At 40.2% G+C, this 19,133-nt stretch overlaps 1 protein-coding gene across 3 annotated transcripts in view; it reads right to left on the bottom strand.

The window, feature by feature from the left end:
- Positions 1-19,133, bottom strand: part of ADTRP (androgen dependent TFPI regulating protein) — a 100,570-nt gene that overhangs the window by 18,959 nt on the left and 62,478 nt on the right. For all 3 annotated transcript variants that reach the window (XM_060190890.1, XM_007539283.2, XM_060190891.1), the window contains one exon: positions 6,981-7,096. In XM_060190890.1, the coding sequence (XP_060046873.1) occupies positions 6,981-7,096 (116 nt within the window). The remainder of the gene's footprint in view (positions 1-6,980; positions 7,097-19,133) is intronic.

The raw sequence follows: 19,133 nt of genomic DNA, 5'->3' as shown, positions 1-19,133 counted from the left end.
ACTGTCTTTTCTCTCTGGAAGTTCTACAAGGACAGAGATCATGGCTACCATGTAAATCCATTTCTCAAGTACCAGAACACAGAAAGCTCTTCATATCTGTTTAATAAATGTCTATTTAGGGAGACTCTATCAGAATTGTGGTTTCCTTTACCTGCTGTTTACTGAGGCTACAGTAAACAGATCTCAACTGTTCAACTCACCAAGAACGCCACAATCTCTGCAAACAGAAAACTGTGTACCTAAGTAGTCTTATAATATTTAGTAAATGGGATGTTCACTTTATTAATATTTTGAAGAGGCTAATATGATCCTTGCACTTGGTTCAGAGATCAATATTACTTGTCCTTCTGGAGATGTCTGTTATGAAAAATCGATGAGTCAGAGTGGGCAAATACAAATTGAAAGTTCATCTTTTTTTTTTTTTTGCCTCCAACGCTATCACTGGGGCTTGGTGCCTGCAGTATGAATTCACAGCTCCGGAAGGCCACCTTTTCCCCCCTTATTGCCCTTGTTGTTTATCATTGCCGTTGCTATCATCATTGTGGCTATTGCTGTCACTGTTATTGGACAGGACAGAGAGAAATCCAAAGAGGGGAAGACAGAGAAGGAGAGAGAAAGGCAGACACCAGCAGACCTGCTTCACCACCTATGAAGCAACCCCCCTGCAGGTGGGGAGCCAGGGGCTCAAACCGGGATCCTTGAGCCCGTATTTGGCTTTGTGCCATGTGCACTTAACCCGCTGCGCTACTGCCCAACCCCCTAAAGTTCATCTTTTATAGTCTCCTCATCCAAAATATCAGGCTACTTCTAACAGAGAGAGTCAAGGGTGGGGGTGGTGGTGCCATTGTATGGAGCTTCTTTTAGTGCAACAGCTACCTCCCATGTGGTATTGGGACTCAAACTAATTCTTAAAATGTTAGTGCTCTTATCGTATCTTTCTAGTTCAGATGGTATTAAGAAATAAATCGAGTATGTCTTATCTTAAAAAAAAAACCCTATCATGATTTATTTTTGAAAACATTTTAAGTTTTAATGAAATAAAGTGGAAAAAGACTGTGAAATTAGAGTTACCTAGTTATTAAAATTAACAGCAACCACCACAGTTGGGGTGACAACATCTTCATGACATTTGAAACTGTGGCCCTCCTCTCCCTGGAATTGACTGGAAACTCCTTTCTTCCTCAGATACATTTCTTCCTCTTGTGCATTTGTGGTTTTCTGCCATCTGGCTATTTCTTTTAACTTCAATGTCCCCTTATTTCTAATGTCCTTTGGATAAGAACATTTTCCCAACATTTCCCACTTATCTCCTCCCTACTGTGATATTATCCCATTAGAAAGGTTTATTCTTAGACCTCCACAACCTCATCTCTTTTGAAATAGCTAGGCTTGAATTTCTAAATGAAAGTTCCTCTAGGCAAGGAATTCTTAACCTTGGTTGAAGATTAGGATTGTGTTAAAAGTCTTTAAAATTCCAATGCCTAGGACATATCCTTAAGCAATTAAGCCCAAATCCTTTGGAATGAGGTCCAGATGTGAGTTTTTAAACTGACTTTTTTTTTTTTACTTATGCCCTAAAGTATTTCCTAATTTTTCTACACCTATTAATGGAGTCACCATCTCCCCCATAAGCCAAATGAAAATTCTTAGAATTATCCATTTTCACTTTAATTTGCCACCAACATACCACTTCACCTACAAAACCTATTCTGTTACTTCAATAGTGTGTTTCAGATATAGTCCTTATTCCTGATTATATTGCCATATCCTTTCTTAGACTGCTCTCTCTAATTTCTTTAACAGGCACTTTTGGTTGGTTGGGAGCTGAGGTTTAGACAGGAAGGATGCTAAGTGTAGATAAGTAATTCTTCTCATAGCCCTCCACTGCCAACTCTTTTCAACTGCCTGACTTGGGGCCCCAGTGTTGGTGATAAATCAAGTGATATGGCATCTTTTAATTTATTTTTATATATTAGTTTACATGAGGGCTAAGAAATTCTAATATACAGTGGGGCTGGGACTCTGATGCCCATTAAATCTAATATTATAAAGCTATGGTGCTTGTAAATAGTGTCAGACGGAATCCATGTCAGGAAAGGGTAATGATTTCTCAAGGAGTAAATTCACTATAATGTACCAGTAGGAGGAAGAAGCTGTTGTTGAAGGTGGATACGATTAAATGGCTGATTCTAGGACTCAGTTTAATCCAACCCTCAGGCATTTTTTGATGTATTCTCAGGGTAAGATATCTGTCTACACATGTTAGTGTCTGCATGAATTTAGAGGGTTGTTTCACTACACAGCGTTGCTTCTGGACTACATCTGAGTGAGTCATCTTTCTTGTCTCATAGGAACTACTATTGAGAAGTGACTTTACAAATATTTCCTCATGCTGCATATCCATGGGACACTTGTGATGGCTGTGTAGTAACTTGTGGGGTCATGTTGTGGTTAAAAGAAAAAGAAAAACATCTGACCAACTTTAATTTGGTACTGGTTTTTTTTTTTTTCTGTTTTATTTGCCAGGCCTTGTCACTCCAGTCCACTTTTTAAAAAAATTATATTTATTCATTTATTTGGATAGAGACAGACAGAAATTGAGAGGGAAGGGGGTGATAGAAAGGGAGAGAGACAGAAAGATACCTGCAGCCTTGCTTCACCACTTGTGAAACTTTCCCCCTGCAGGTGGGGGGCCAAGGGCTCGAATCCAGGTCCTTGCACACTGTAACATGTGTGCACAACCAGGTGTGCCACCACTTGGCCCCACTCCAATCCATTTTAAGCACTAATTTCAAGACTGCCTTTTGAAGACATAGTTCTCTGACCAAATTGATGGTATGTCTACTTTCATACCATAGAATCCCCACTAAACCTCACTTTACTGTACTGTGTCTAATCTCTAACATGCATATACAAATCTTTGTGAGACAGTAGGCCCAGGGTTATTTCCTGTTAGTCTCTTCTAGTAATAGTCCATCTAAAGCAAACTGACAACCATGACTCTAATATATGTGTTCTCTAATATATCGTGTTCTCTTGGCCTTGTGACTATGCTTTTTGTTCACTTCCTGTCATTTATTTGGTGCTGCATATAGCTAGTTCTTCAGGACTCAGTACATACCTTTTGTGACACCCTTCCCAAGTGACTGCTTCCTCCTCTACATTCCTGTGGCTTTTTGTATATGTTATGACATTTTAGTACTTCCAGCCTATGTTCTTAAAATATATAGGCATGGTTCATTTCGATTTAATAAATGCAGAACTATGACAGGGTAGAGTGTACTTTATATAAAGCCTAATGAGAAAAGAGCTTGCTTTTTACAGCAGAATTGTGTTAGGGAAAATATTTGTTCAATAAAAGGATGAATAAAGCTGGTAGTAGGGACATTTCTGTTTTCTTGCTCTCACCACTCCCTCAGAGAGAGGGAGGTGGAGTGTTTTGTAGTGAGCAAGAAGGGAGGAGTGAGTGGGCCACCATACTTATAGGTGACTAATGCTTTCCAAAGGAAATGAAAGATTTGCAGCTATTACTACTTTCCAAAGCATTACTTTCCCACTTAGGAGCCAGCCCTCCAATTTTGCAATCTGAAAAATAACAAAAAGCAAGTGCCTACTTGTACAGCAGTTCCTCTGGTCTCAGCAGCTATTTTTAGGTCATCGTAATGTGGTTTCAACAGTAAAATGCTTCTCTGGGCTCTAAGTTATTGCTGTTTTTCTGACTCATGTTTATTTCTCATGCTCTTTCTGCCCCAGAATCATATTCTTTCCATCATTCTTGCTCTGCCATTTCCCTATTTGACCATCCAAATTGACACACCTAGCAGCTGACCCATAGCCATTTCAATAAAACATCTCCAAGAAATCCACAGTTGATGGAACTTGCTGATGGCTATCTGTGGTTGTAAGGATGTCTCAGAGTGTTGCATAAGGCTGGGGATGGCAGGCTGTGAAGATTCTGAGTTCCCATTACCGTGAAATGGACAGAGGTCAGGAATTTCCATCAGTGGTGCAGCATAGACTGCAGATATAGAGATGGTTTTGTTCTCATTCTAACAAAAAAGTGGGCACTGAGGGACTAAATGCTAATTGAGCACTTCATTACTGCTAGAGAAATCTAAGTCTCAAGCCACTTCATCTTTTCAAAGGGGACTGCCCAGTCACATTTTTGTTGAGAACAGGTCTTCATCCCTTTCCCCCACTTGTCCCCCTGTCATCCCTTTAATGTCTAATTCAAGTGCTGAGATTTCAGACTATAAAGAGAAGGCTGAGAGTCTTTGCAGGCTCACCCTTCTAGCACTTAGCATGATGTGTTCTGCATAGTGGGTCACTTAACAAATATCTACGCATGTGAATAGAGTGTGAAGAGAAATGTGTTTGAAAATAGGAGACCTGGCTTCAGTTTAAATTTTAGCTTGGATTTGTTCATTTGACCTTGGGCAAGTCATCTGAGGCACTGAGCTTTCAGTTTTCCTCCACTAGATGATATCAGTATTGTCTCCCACCGTATGCCTCCCTGTTTCTATTCTGAGTTGACTGATATTGTCATTATCAATTCTGCTCGCCACAAATGTCACCAACCAACTGGTCTTTCTGTCTTCTTCCTTTGTATTTACAAATTTGGCTAGAATCACCTTTCTAATTATCTTTCTTATATAAGACACATCATTTCAACCCTCTAAAGTTTTTTCCACGGGAGGGGAAGGGTCAGATGGGGGGGGGGGCTTCATTTTAAAAGTTCAAATTCATTGATGTGAATTCATGAGCTAGTTTTCTCTCTGTCTTCCATTTCAGTCATTCCCTTAGCCCCTTCTTCCTTTGAAGATGACATTTCCTCTGCCTGAAGTTCTTTCTTCTCTTTTGCCTTATTCATACTCACTGTCTGTGTCTCAGCTTAGATATTACTTTCCTAAAAAAAGTCCTCAGCCTCATGCTTTCTTCATGACTCTCCACCTTCTTCCCACAGTTTATGCACTTTCCTCTGTCTCAGAGAGTCCATAGAGGCATCATAGTTTCTTATACACCATTGTGTCCTGAGTATCTTAGTATAATGCCTGGCACTGATGAATAATTGAATGGACATAGGATATGCTTGTGCCTAATCCTCATGGTGTATCTCCTTCCCCCAATCTCCTCATTCCCTGCATTACCAGAACACATGCCCACACACCTACAGACCAAGTACTCCTTTAAAAAAAAAAAAAAAAAAAAATATATATATATATATATATATATATATATATATATATAGAGAGAGAGAGAGAGAGAGAGAGAGAGAGAGAGAGACTATTAAGACCAAACCTTCCTTCAATGCAGTAGCATCCAGGCTTGAACTTGGGTCATGCACATGGCAAATCAGCACACTCCTCTTGACCAGTGTGTCTCATCTTTATGGTCAACAAATGCCCCCCATCCCAATAAAAAAGAAAGAAAAACTCCTGGTGACATCAGGTGCTCTCTTTCTTGCTCTTATCTTTGAAGATAAAAGATAACAGGTAAAATATGAAGACTGAGGATTAACTTACAAGTAAGGTAGAATGTTATTAGATCAAAAGTACTATATATGAGTTGAAAATTGATGCTCAGCAAGAAAGAATACAGCAAATAAAGCCCACCCTAAAAGCAGAGTATAGAACTTTATGTGCAAAATTAGTCAGCTACCACTGCAATTCACCCTAACACATAGATAGGCAGATAGAGATAGAGATCATTTATAATTTGTTAAAGTGAAAATGGGGCCTGATGGACAAAATTATTTAGTACTGACTTAGTACTCAGTCACATTCCTGCTGGAAAATGGTCTTCATTACTTTATTTCAGTCACTCCATTTTCACCCTTTTAATATCTAATCTAAGTTCTGAGTATATGTATGTGTGTATGTGTGTATAAGTTTACACAGCCCTAGCTTATACCTAGACCCAAGACATTCTATCTATAGAGATTTACTCCCTTTAGTCATGCTGTACATGGGAAATACATGGAAGATAATGCTGCACTATCTATTTTCACAATTTTGGCAGATCTTGCTAAATAGCAACACAGCTCTTTAAAAAAAAATAGTAGAGATTTAGAACTCTTTTCAACACAGTACTCCAGACATCATCTTTTGATATGTGAAACAGACATTACTGCTGCCCAAGTGGGAGTGGAGGGTTAATTCAGCAAAGTGCTTTGTCAGAAAGCAGACAATTTGGGTGGCAAATAGTCATGTCTGAACAGTTTACGTGAATCTATACTGGAGAAGGAACATCACGATGAACTTCCATCCTGTGGGTAGTGTGCTTGAAATGGCACTTTCAGTAAAGCAAAATTATGGTCATGAATCAGAAAGCTATACAAGAAAAAAATGAATTTTCCAGTCATTTAGTAGAAGGCCAAATATTTTCTCTTGATTATAGATTACTGAGAAGCATTTCTGAGAATCAGTGATGTCAGATGTTTGGATGATGAAATCTATGCTAGCTGCTTGAATGGTCACCCATATACCCAGTTATGATTTTCTTCTGATTCCAAAGCAATAGCCCAAATGCTCTCTACCACTGTATGTTCATGCCTATGAAACCCACAAAGACACAGGCAATAGGAATAGACCAAACCTAACATGCTTACCCTGGAATACCATTTGATGTCGTGGGTTACTCAGACATTCAAATACATTTAAAATGGAACAAAAGATCACTATTTGCTTAAGAGAAAATCATGTGTAGTTTTTAACAGTTAATTCTTCATGAAAGGGAGAAACTCAAGACTTGATACTTGTGTGCACGTATACCTGTGCAATTTTTATCCAATTATGATATTATTTCTTTCTGAGCATCAAAAATCAAACAATAAGAATCCTTCTTACCAGAAAATTTAAAGATGGCTAAATCTCCATTAACCCAAGATAATGAAACTCTTAAGAAGAATATACTTCTTTCAGAATATCCTTTTGGGTCTTGAATGGCAAGTATAAGTGGATTTTTCTCTACACAATTCTTACCTTGTGGTGTAAAAGAAGCTACTAATGAAAGTCACTATGAATCCTATCTTCTTTGATGGATAGTGATGTGGCTTAATGGCAATTTCAATCAGTGAGAAGGAAAGTATGAAAGTATGCTGTAGAAGGAGAGACAAATCATACATAATGTTAGGATGCCCTGGCTGTCATATTACTTCTAATTCCCCCTTCCCCCATCAAATCTACCTTCTTACACAATTATCAAACCAATATCTCCCAAATTTGACTTAAACAAAACTATGCTCCTTGGATTCCCACGGCCTTACAGTGGTTCCCTACTGCCCCCTAGCCCAGTCTCTTTGGCCCTAATCATTGCCTGCTGCTCCTTTTCCCAATGCATATGCACACACACACACACACACACACACACATCCACATCCACATTCACCTACAGGCACATACTCCTCCACTAGAAAAAGTCTGCGCTTTTTATTCTCTTCTGCATCCAGTGTGCTTGCTTCCACCCTCATGCTTTTGGTCATGCTTCAGCTCTCTATGTGGAGCACATCTTCTCTGCTTATGTTCAGATCCTCCTTGTTATGTGTGTCCAATACAATCTTCTATGATTTTGTGTCTGAATTTAGCTCTTTGCTAGTCTCTCTTACTCACCTCTACATTTATATCCTGTGGCATATAGTCTAACACATACGCCATACATTCTTAAGTGGTGTAGGGGGGGAGGGAAATGGGAAAGTGGAAGATAGAGGAAACATGTTATTATAACCCTGAATACACACTGAACTTGGTACCAGTTAACTAACTGTCCTGTTGACAGGTGGGAGGAGCAGAAAACAGTGAAGTATATAGTTTTCCTTAGAAACTCTTGTTTCTCTTTCACTGTTTCAACCCCTCCTCCACAGCCATCTGTTTTCTCACATCTTTCAAATCCATAACTGTATGTGTATATATACATATATATATAACACATATATATTATATGTGTTTTATATATATATTACATACATATATATATATATATATATATATATTAAGTGATATAATTAAGGAAGTAAAATGGTGATTTCAGGTGTGAAAACTACCGAGGCCTGTTCACCTCTGAATTAAGGGAACTGACCTGGAAAGGTGATTTATGTCTAAATGCAATGCCTTTCATTAATTAAACATATTAAGCATCTCTGCAGTCCTCTGTGTTTATGGGTAACATCTGACAGTGTGAGCATTTTAAATTTTTTTATATTTATAGCTCTCACTACTTTTTTTTAAAGATAGTTGCCAATTATCTTTACTTATTTATTAGATAGAGACAGGCAGAAATTGAGATGGAAGGGCAAGATAGAGAGGGAGAGAGAGACACATGCAGGATTTACTCACTACTTACAAAGCTTTCCCCCTGCAGGTGGGGACTGGGGTTTCAAACCTGGGTCCTTGCGCACTGTACTGTGTGCCACCGCTTGGCCCCTACTCTCACTGCTTTTTCATCCTCGCTCCCCAATTCCCTTAGTTCTTGGCAGTATCTTTCATACTTGTCACTCCTACTTCCATTCTCCAGCAAGGCAACTGTGTTACTTCAGTTCCTTCACCACCTCAGTTACAATAATCACCTTGATTTAGGAATGTCACAGTGACCATATCCCATGCCTGTCTATGTTGCTGGAACCTTCCTCTAAGTCTGGGTAGTTTGAGATCTGTCTTATGTTCAGAGGCATTCCCCAGGGGCTTCATCCCACTCCATCTGATTAATTAGGTTATAGTCAAGAACCCACAGTTCTAAGATAACAAGAGATATGACAAGTTTTGATGTGGTATAAGTGAGAGTAAAAAGAAAATGCTAGACAGGAGAACCTGCTATGGTCGGTACCCTATTAAAGCTGCAGTTGGGTGGCACAAGGCAACAAGTCTTCCTAAAGGCTCTGCACAGCCCCATCTTAGTAATTAAACCCAAAAGAAACACATCTGAGGAGAACGATGGCTTTTACACATTTCACCCAAGGTTGGTTAAGAATATTGTGATTGGTTTGGAAAAAACCTACAAAGAGAAAAAAAGAATCAGAAAGAAAAAAAAAAGAAAAAGAAAAAAGAGGGCCCAGTGGCAGTGCACTTGGTTAAAAGCACAAGAACCTGGGTTCAAGCCTCCAGTCTCCACCTGTGGGGTGTGGGGTGGTGGAAGAGGTGGAAGGGGGAGAGAAATTTCACTAGCAGTGAAGCAAGTGCTACAGGTGTCTCTCTATCTTCCCCTCTCCTCTTAATTTTAATCTGTCCTATCAGGGGTAAAGGAGAGAGGATGGGTGAGGAAGAGCTAGATAGGAATAAAAGGAGGATGGGAGAATGGGAGGGAGGCAAGGACAAAGGAGGGAGAAAGATGAAGAAAGCAAGCGTCAACCCGGCTTTGACCTAGCACGTTATGATTGGGCCCTCCTCAATCGCTATCGAACAGGCCATGGCCGGTGCGCCGCTATGTTCCATCGCTGGGGAGCCAGAGACGACCCGAACTGCCCCTGCGGCTACAGACAGACTATGACCCACACAGTCAACGACTGCCACCTCTCCAGATTCAAAGGAGGTCTCGAAACTTTACATCAGGCTCAACCTGACGCTGCTGACTGGCTATGGAAGAAGGGCAAACGCTAGAAGAAGAAAGGAAGGAAAGAAGGTGTCCTGGGAAGGTGTCAAGTGCACATGACTTTTAATTCTAACCTTACACTTGTTACTGAATCTGTCTGATAGTTGCCCTTGATTTCAATGGAGGGCCCACTGTGGAAATGGGGGAGACAAGGTTATGGGATGGTCACATGCAAGAGGTTGTGGTATGTAGATGAGTGACTGTTAGTAGCAGAGCCATTCCTGCTGTTGCCTTTGGCTTCCTTCCTTGTCCACAGCTGCTGCCTCCACTCCTAGCATGGCCGCCTCAGAGCCTGGGCAAAACTGCCACTGCCACCAATGCTTTATCACCCAGATGCCACCTCTGGAGGAAAAGCAAGAGATGAGGTTGTCTGCCCAGCAAAGCCACCTGTCTCTCTATCTGCCTTCATTCTGCCAGTCAAGAAGATCCAACTCCTAGTAGAAACCATTAACAGTCCCATTACACTGGCCATTGATCTGACAGATTTTATTAACCCTGCCCACAGTCAGCCACTTCCATTCTCACACTAATGATCATTTGGAACAGAATTCCTGTGGAATAATGTAGTGTTTTTGTATTAGAAGCAAATGAGTTCACAGTGATTAATGCTTTTACAACAAATAATTCAGGAATGCATGACTAGTCCTCTCTTCTAGGAGGCTGCCCTTTGCAAGTGACATTCAATTGGATTTCCAAATGAGTTCTCCCTGATGGTTTCTGGGAAGTTTACTTCAGTGATGTCATTAGTGATGGACCATATACTGTGTCTTAATATCAGTGAAAGGGTCTTAAATAGAATTACATTTTTTTCTTCTGATCTTGGCTAGGGGTAGGACTGAGGGAATAAGAAAGACTATATTTTGTGAGTTTTTTAAATATTGACTTACTGTGAAGAGCCAAGCATGATACATATACTGGCATTTCACCTCATGTTGATATAAATTATATAACCTTTGTCAAGCAGCACATATTTTTTAAAAGCAGAAAAAATTCAGTAAGAGAAAAAATCAAATACGCTTTTTGCTTCCAAAAAATCTAATAATTAGTCTGGGATTGACACAAATTAGAATGCTGCCAAAAATTACTGAAAACAGTGAGTCATTCTGTATTTCAATTAACAGTTTCTCAGTTTCCCTTATAAACAGTGAAGCTGACAAAAATTAATTATCTCAGAGTAAAATATTTCCTTCCAAAGTAAACAAAACATCATGGACTAAAACAATAATATGTGTAAGTTGAGGGGATGGGTGGAAGGAAATTCTTTGCTTGTCATTTAAGTCGTTATTTGTTAGAAGTTCCTTTAAATATTTCATCCCCAAAGCATTAGTCTATAGGATAGTTCACATCCCATCCACTTCTAATAAATTGTATCTTTTGTTCCTACTGGAAGAAGTTGGTACCAACTTCTATCTGAAAGTCTTAGAGGGAAAAAAAAAAACTGTAAAACTGGAATGCTGAATTAATTATCAGTATTGCACTTCAGATGCCTTGGTTGCACAACGAGCTTGTAGGCAAATATTAAAATTTACCAGCCCATAGAGGACTCTTGCAAGGCTATATGAGTAGTAACATGGAAAATAATGAGTACTCATTTTTCACTCGCCTCATACTATTTGAAAAGTAGTTGCTTGATTAAGTACGTAATCAAATAGTGTCTAATTAGACCTAGATACCCTCCTCACCGACTTTATTTCACTTCCCTCAATCACTCCAAGGCTAACCTTGTCAGACAAGGTAAGAAATACAAAAGCTGGATAAGGGCAAGAGACCTGTATACTTTAATGATGGCTCTTTAGGCCACTATCAACTCACCCATCATCTGGGTCCTTAGTCAGGGAATCCTGGGATTCCAACATACACATGATGGGCCTAGACCTCTAACAGATCCCTCTCTCCACTGTCACTGGTCATCTCTCTCCGTCAGGAACAACAACAGGATCTTGCCCTCAATGTGGGTCAATATTAGTAGGGACTGCCCCATCCTCCGAAGGGAGGTTGAGTTGGCATGTACTATCACCTGAGGAAGATGGGTCCTGCAATGAGTGCAACCTAGAATCTTCCTAGCTATGACAATAGAATGCAAGCTTAGACTGAAGGGGATGCAGAGGTTACACAGGCTCCTATGCTGAATATGGGCCACAGATAAAATCGATGAGATTTACAGCTAAAAATATTTACATAGTTTTCACATATTTGGGGGCTACTCTTTTCCCAGATTCAGCTTTCTAGTCCTATTTACAACTCTGACATCAACTCCCCAGATAATGCTTTTACCCCACCTACATGTTAGCTTTTGGGCTCAGGCAAAAATTAGTAAAGTCATGGGTCCCTTGAAATATACCTAAAATAGATTTTTTTTGCTTCTTTCCACATGAAGACCTTTAGTTCCATCTGCTCTATTCTTACCTTTAGGTTCCTGATTATTAAACAATTTGTTCTGCTTTATATCTTAAAGCCTTATAGCTACTAACTTGCAGATGCTACTGTGATGCCAACATGACTTCCCTGGGCAGTGGACCTCACCAATATGCCCAGGAATGTCACCTCCCCAGAGCCCTATTCCACTATGGAAAGAGAAACATGCTGGGGGTATAGATCAACATACCATCATCCATATTCAGCAGAGAAGCAATTATAGAAGCCAGACCTCCCACCTTCTGTACCCCATAAAGATTTTTGGTCCATACTCCCAGTGGGATAAAGAATAGGAAACCTTCCAATAGAGGGAATGAGACATGAAAATCTGGTGGTGGGAATTGTGTGGAATTGTACTCCTCTTATCATACAATCCTGTCAATCATTATTAAATTACTAATAAAAAAGTAGTTATTGGGGGCTGGGTGGCAGCCCAGCGAGTTAAGCACACATGGCGCAAAGTGCTAGGATCAGAGTAAGGATCCCAGTTCGAGTTCCAGTTCCCCACCTGCAAGGGAGGGCTGCTTCACTAGCGATGAAGCAGGTCTTCAGGCATCTTTCTCTCTCCCCCTCTCTGTCTCCCCTCCTCTCTCAATTTTTCTCTGTCCTATCCAACAACAACAGCAACAAAAACAATAACAACAACAAGGGAAACAAGGGCAACAAAATGGGGAAAATGGCCTCCAGGAATAGTGGATTTATAGTGCAGGCACTCAGCCCCATCAATAACCCTGGAGGCAAAAAAAAAAAAAAAAAGTAGTTGTTACAAACAGCTTCCTTAGTTATAAGGCTAATTTTCTTTTTTAAATTTTCCCTTTTGTTTATTTGGTTTTTTATTTATTATTGAATAGAGACAGAGAGAACCTGAGAGGGGAGGGAAAGAGGCAGAGAGACGCCTGAAGGAAGCCTTACTTCACCACTTGTGAAGCTTTCTTGCCCCTTTCAGGTAGGGATCAGGGGCTTGAACCTGGGTCCTTACACACTGTAATGTAGGCACTTAAGCAGGTGTGCCACTAAATATAATTTTCAATAGAATGCATTTGTGTGATCCTTTCTAAAGAGACAAACTTTAATTACTGAGATAATCCAAGGAGTCAACAGTTCTATATCATTGTCATATAATCTTCAAAGGTGAATGGAGAGGTTAGAATGGTCAAGCTTTTATCACTAATTTTGGGGGTAAGGTGGGGGGGGTTAGAGAGGGAGTAAAGCCCATAATAAATCTCAGATACTTTCTCTTCCTTTTCTTTTTCCTTTTTCTTCATATTATTCTTTCTCCATTTTCTTTCTTTCTCTCTTTTCTTTTTCTTTTTTTTTTTTCCAGGGTTATCTCTAGGGCTCAATACCTGCACTATTTATCCACTGCTCCTGGGGCCATTTTTTCCATTTTTTGTTGTTGCTGTTGTTGGATAGGACGGAGAGAAATTGAAAGAGGAGGCAAAGATAGAGAGTGAGAGAGACCTCCTCCACCACTTCTGAAGCGGTCTCATGCAGGTGGGGAGTAGGGAGCTCAAACCGGAATCCTTGTGCCCGTCTCTGTGTTTCATACTATGTGCACTTAACCCAATGCACCACCACCTGGCCCCCTTCAGATGCTATTTCTAATGATGAACTTAATATTGTCCTCTTGATGTTTTCCCTCATTTCCTTTTTGCCATTTAGGGGACACTTGAATCAAAAATCAAATCTTTAAAGTCAGGGTCAGATTTTTATTATGCTTATAGCTACTTTAAAAAAATTATCTTTTTTTTTATTTGTTGGATAGAAACAGTCAGAAATTGAGAGGGAAGGGGGTAATAGAGAGGGAGAGAGACAGAGAGACACCTGCAACACTGCTTCACCACTTGTGAAGCTTTCCCCTTGCAGGTGGGGACCGGGGCTCGAACCTGGGTCCTTGTACACTGTAACATGTGTGCTCAACCATGTGCACCACCACCTTGCCCTGCTAATAGTTACTTTTAATGATATACTTGTTTATCTAATGAGAATGAGAGAGACTAGAGTGTTCTTCTCGCCATAGTCAATGCTAAGGGTCAAATCTGGGACCTCAGGTTTGCAAAGCTTGTACTTTACCCACTATGCTGCCTCCCAACCTGAGCAGATTTTGCTGGTTTATTTATTCATTTACCAGATCACTGCTCAGCTTTTACTTATTATAGTTTGGGGATTGAACCTGGGATTATTTAGTTTTTTAATTCTCTCCCAATTGACCACACACAGCTTTGAAATGCCTTCCATTCAAAAGCACACACATTAAGAGAAGAAAATATTTAAAGAAAATCAGAACTCAGGAGGGGGCTGGGTGGTGGCATTCCCAGTTAAGCATGCATATCACCATGCTCAATGACCCAGGTTCAATCCTCAGCTCCCCACCTACAGGGGGAATGCTTCATGAGCCATGAAGCAGGTCTACAGGTGTCTTTCTCTCTTCCTCTCTATCACCCTTCTTCTCTCCATTTTCCTCTATCCTATCCAATAAAATAGAAAAATAAATTGCCACCAGAAGCAGAGGATTCATAGTGCCACACTGAGCCCCAACAATAACTTTGGTAGCAATGAAAAGAAAGAAAGAGAAAGAGAAAGAAAGGGCAGAGGGTAAATAGCATAATGGTTATGCAAATCAGACTCTCATGCCTGAGGCTCCAAAGTCCCAGGTTCAAGCCCCCACATCACCATAAGCCAGCACTGAACAGTGCTCTGGTAAAAAATGAATAAATCAATAAAATAAAAAGATTTAGAGAGAAAATGGAAAAAAAAGAAAGAGAGAGAGAGAGAAAGAGAGAGAATCAGAACTCAGGGAGAACACTAAAACACAAATAGACCAACTCAAGGTTTGCTGAACTGCTATTACTGATATTCCTATCTAGCAATATGTTTCAAAGGAAGAGGAGAAATAGGGTATACACAGATTATTTTCTTTTTTTCAAGGGAAAGTAAAGTTTTTGTCTAGTAATTAGTCTGCAAAGAAATGTCTAACATTACATGTCAGTTAAGGGACACAGAATTCCCCAAATGAGGAAGTGATCTCAACAGTGTCCTTATAGTAAAACAGTTATAATTTCCATAAACTGATAAAATACGAAGGTACAACAATTAATCTACTGATGAGATTTCTGCCAGTAAGGAACTATTATTTGTAGTTATGTAATCCTCTGAGGATCAGAGCAGTAGATGGACTCCAGAAATACCATTTCCCACAATGTTTTTGTTCCAATTGTGATTCAGACAACAGCCGATGTTTTAGTCCCTGTTTAGAGTCTAGAGTATCTGTATTACACACTATTGATGACACAGATTTAAATGAGTGAAATTCAGAGTCACTGGTAATATCGACATCCTATTATTACAAATAAGAAGCCTCACCACAAAAATTATTTTGCTTCTTTGAGTTAAGACCTCAACTCTTTCTGTAACCACCAGGGTACCAGGTCACATTCATAGCACACCCTACTTCTGAATAAGATGCTCACTGTTCTGTCCTATCTACAGAAATCCTAGTGTCAACTAGAAACTTCAGTGACAACTAGTTATTTTCAGTTTTATCTTTATACCATCAATTTCATGTATTTTTTCCTCTTCTTAATTAGATTATAGAATATTTAAGAATAAAACTCTCAAGGCTGGTAGTGGTGTATCTGGGCTAAGTGCACATGTTACAATGCATGAGGAACCAAGTTTAAGCCCTCAGTTCCCGCACATGGGGGGTGGTGGTGGAGGGGATGCTTCACTAGTGGTGACCATGCTGCAGGTGTTGTTCTTTCTCTTTCTTTATCTCCCCTTCCCCTCTCAATTTCTCTCTGCCCTATCAGATAAAATTAAAAAATTAAAAAATAGTCAAACTCTCCTTTCTCACTCTTTGGGGACTTACCTTCACCCTAAATGTCTTTTGACTTAGTATTTTTATGTAAAACTATTTATTGCAAAGTAGAAGTCAACCCTTTATATGGTTCTGGAGTTCCTTGTGATCTGGTTACCTGTCCCATTTATACCCATGTCTTACATCCCATCTCTGACCTCTACCCTACTCTCACCTCCACTTACTCTGTACTCCAAATACAGTTCCCCACCTCACTATTAATAAACTACAGACTTATTCATTCCCTTTCTCAGTCTTCTCTACACTTGTTCTCACTGTACTAGATTCAGAATAAATATTGCTGCCTCTAGTGAGTCTATACAGCATCCTGAAACTTCTAGCACATGACCTTGACTGGCATGGCTAAACCTCCTGTGCCCATCCCTAGCACTGCATCACATTAATGGATCTATCCCATTATTACTCAGACTTGCAAGATAAGGAAATAACTTGAAGTTTAGGGCTATACTATCATTTTCTTTCCAGTGACTACCAAGGGCTTTAACCTACCTTGGTCACTGAGTAACTGTGGTATTAATGACTGAATCAATGAAACAGTGGAAAGGGTCATAGAAAGGAAGAAGTTGTCTGACCTATACATATCCAACTGGTAACCCAGTGTGAAAAGACAACAGCTAGAGGACACATTTAACTGACGTGAGTAGTCACATAGCAGATTAAGTGTGTGGTAGCAGAGTCATAGAGTCAACCCTACTTAGGGTTGCTTGCCTTTGCTTTATCATGGATCTAAGTGGTATTCCAAATCCTGAAAGTGAGTGTTGTGTATGACAGGGAAGCCTGTGAGAAAATGTGAGTCCTGGGACGAAGTTCTAGGTGCTCACAAAATGATAATGAAATTTTGCACTCATTATTCAGTGCCACAGCCTAGAAGTTGGCAGCCCTACAGGAAGTTAAGTGATATGTAGCTGGCAGAGGCTACTCTTTATTCATCTTGGGATACCTCAGCTTGTACCCACCTATTCTGAGACTAGACCTAGTAGAAACCCTTCTCCAAAGTATTTTTTCAATATCTTTTATATACCCCCTCTTTGTCTGTAATCCTCCTATCCTCCATGCTTCTATGCCTGGTTCCACATGGCACACATGGAGACTTGTTTTTAAGACATAGACAGATGGGCAGCTCTCTAGAAAGCTGCTCCAAGTTAGAGGAGGGAGATTGTTCTTTTCAAGAAAGAGAAAGTTTCTGGAGGACACAGAGCTGCCTTGCTTTTGAGTCACTAGTTTGCAGGGCAACATCTCTTCCTCTCAGATATCTCATCATGGTATCAGTAAAAGGCATATAACACATAGGCAAGTGGGTTTCCTGGGAGATGACACTGATTTGGGAAACCACCCTATAAGTACAAGCTCTAGGGCAAGGTTCCAAACTCCCTGCATGACGGATCCCATGATGGGCCGGTTTCCACATTTTCTCTTTCTTGCCTCTAGCTTCTCCTTGCTGATCCATCAGGGTACTCCTATAGGGACTCACCAGACACTCTGAAAGAATGTTAATTACTCGCCGGTGATTTCCCAAATTCAAGTAATGGATTGATTGAGAGTCTATGTGGGGGAGGGCAGGGGCATATGTGGAGTTCTTCAAAGGAACTCTTTCTTTCACCCAATTTTGACAACCCAAACTGTCTTCAGACATTGACAAACTTCTAGAAAAGCCAAATAAATCTCAGGAACCCCTAATTTACATCACAGACACAGGAAAGTCACCTGGCAAGGCAGCTGACAAGAAATGGTCAGAAAGTCTGGAAGCAAAGAAGGGGCTGAGTGGTGGTTCACCTGGTAGAGCTGATATCACCATGCATAAAGACCCAGCTTTAAGTTCCCAGTCTCAACAGTAGAAAGCTTCCTGAGCTGGAGCAGTATATCAGTAGTTAAGGTCTCTCTCATCTGCCTCCCCTTCTTCTACTCTTCTCTTTCTTGTCTATAAGAAAAGGAAAGAAAGAAAGGGCCACTATGAGTGACAAAGTCCTCATACAGGTACCAAGCCTCAGTGATAGAGAGAGAGAGAGAGAGAGAGAGAGAGAGAGAGAAGTTCAAAAAGGTATGGCCAGGTGTATTAAATGTCAAGGGAAGGTATTAAGACATGAGCATTAGATACTCTGGCTGCTATGAGTGCAAAGGAGCTTGCCTCTTCTATTCCCAAATTCCTTCCAGACTGAGTCTGAAATTCCTACTTCATTCCCCCAGTATCTTTGGGTTTCATCCTCTTGTTCAAAGTATTCTTAGACTTGTATGTTGGAGTTGGGGGAAGGTTAACACAGATGTCTGGATGGATGCCATTGCCATCTATTCCATAAACCCTAAGGGTGGGTAGAAATCTGTATGTGTGTTCCTACTGATGATCACAGAATATAAGTTCAGACCTACAGGGATATAGAGCTTACATAAGCTCCTGTGCTGAATAGGGGTCCCAGATCACATTGATGGGGTTTACAGTCAACAATATTTATATACTTTTCCCATATTTGGGAGCTACTCTCTTCCCTGATCCAGCTTTCTAACCTTTTTTTGAGCCATGACATTATCTCCCCAGACAATAACTTGGGTCCACCTGCATATCAGAGGTCAGGTTCAGGAAGACACTAGTAAAGTCATGGGCCCTTTGTAATATACCTAAAATAGATCTATTAGCTATTTCCAAAATGGAGACCCCAAATTTTCACTTGCAATATTCTAGCCTTTAGGTTCATGATTAATCAACAATTTGCATGGCTTTATATGTTAACTCTTTTTCAGCCACCAGGTTCCAGATTTTGCCATGATGTCAAACAGCCTTCCTTGGGCAGAAGACCCCACCAATATGTTCTAGAGCCCTGCTTCCTCAGAGCCCTGCCCCACTAAAGAAAGAGAGAGACAGGCTGGGAGTATGGATCAACCAGCCAACACCCATGTACAGCAGGGAAGCTATTACAGAAGCCAGACCTTCCACTTTCTGCACCCTATAAAGACCCTGGTTCCATACTCCCAGAAGAATAAAGAATAGGCAAACTATCAAGGGAGGGGATGGGATATGGAGTTCCGGTGGTGGGAACTGTGTGGAATTATACCCCTCTTATCCTATGGTCTTGTCATTGTTTCCATTTTATAAATAAATGAACTTTTTAAAAAAGAAATCTGTACGTATTTATAAGTGTAAAATTTGGGAACCTACATGTTGAATAAGTTAATAACAAGCCTTCGTAGTCAGAAATCCTTCTACACTTTTGGGAAAGCAGGCCTGGGGCATTGAGACAATGTTTTGAACACACACACTCACACACACACA

The sequence above is a fragment of the Erinaceus europaeus genome, chromosome 4, assembly GCF_950295315.1.
Source record: "Erinaceus europaeus chromosome 4, mEriEur2.1, whole genome shotgun sequence".
In the NCBI taxonomy this organism is placed as follows: Eukaryota; Metazoa; Chordata; class Mammalia; order Eulipotyphla; family Erinaceidae; genus Erinaceus; species Erinaceus europaeus.
This window is presented reverse-complemented; position numbering and strand designations above follow the sequence as displayed.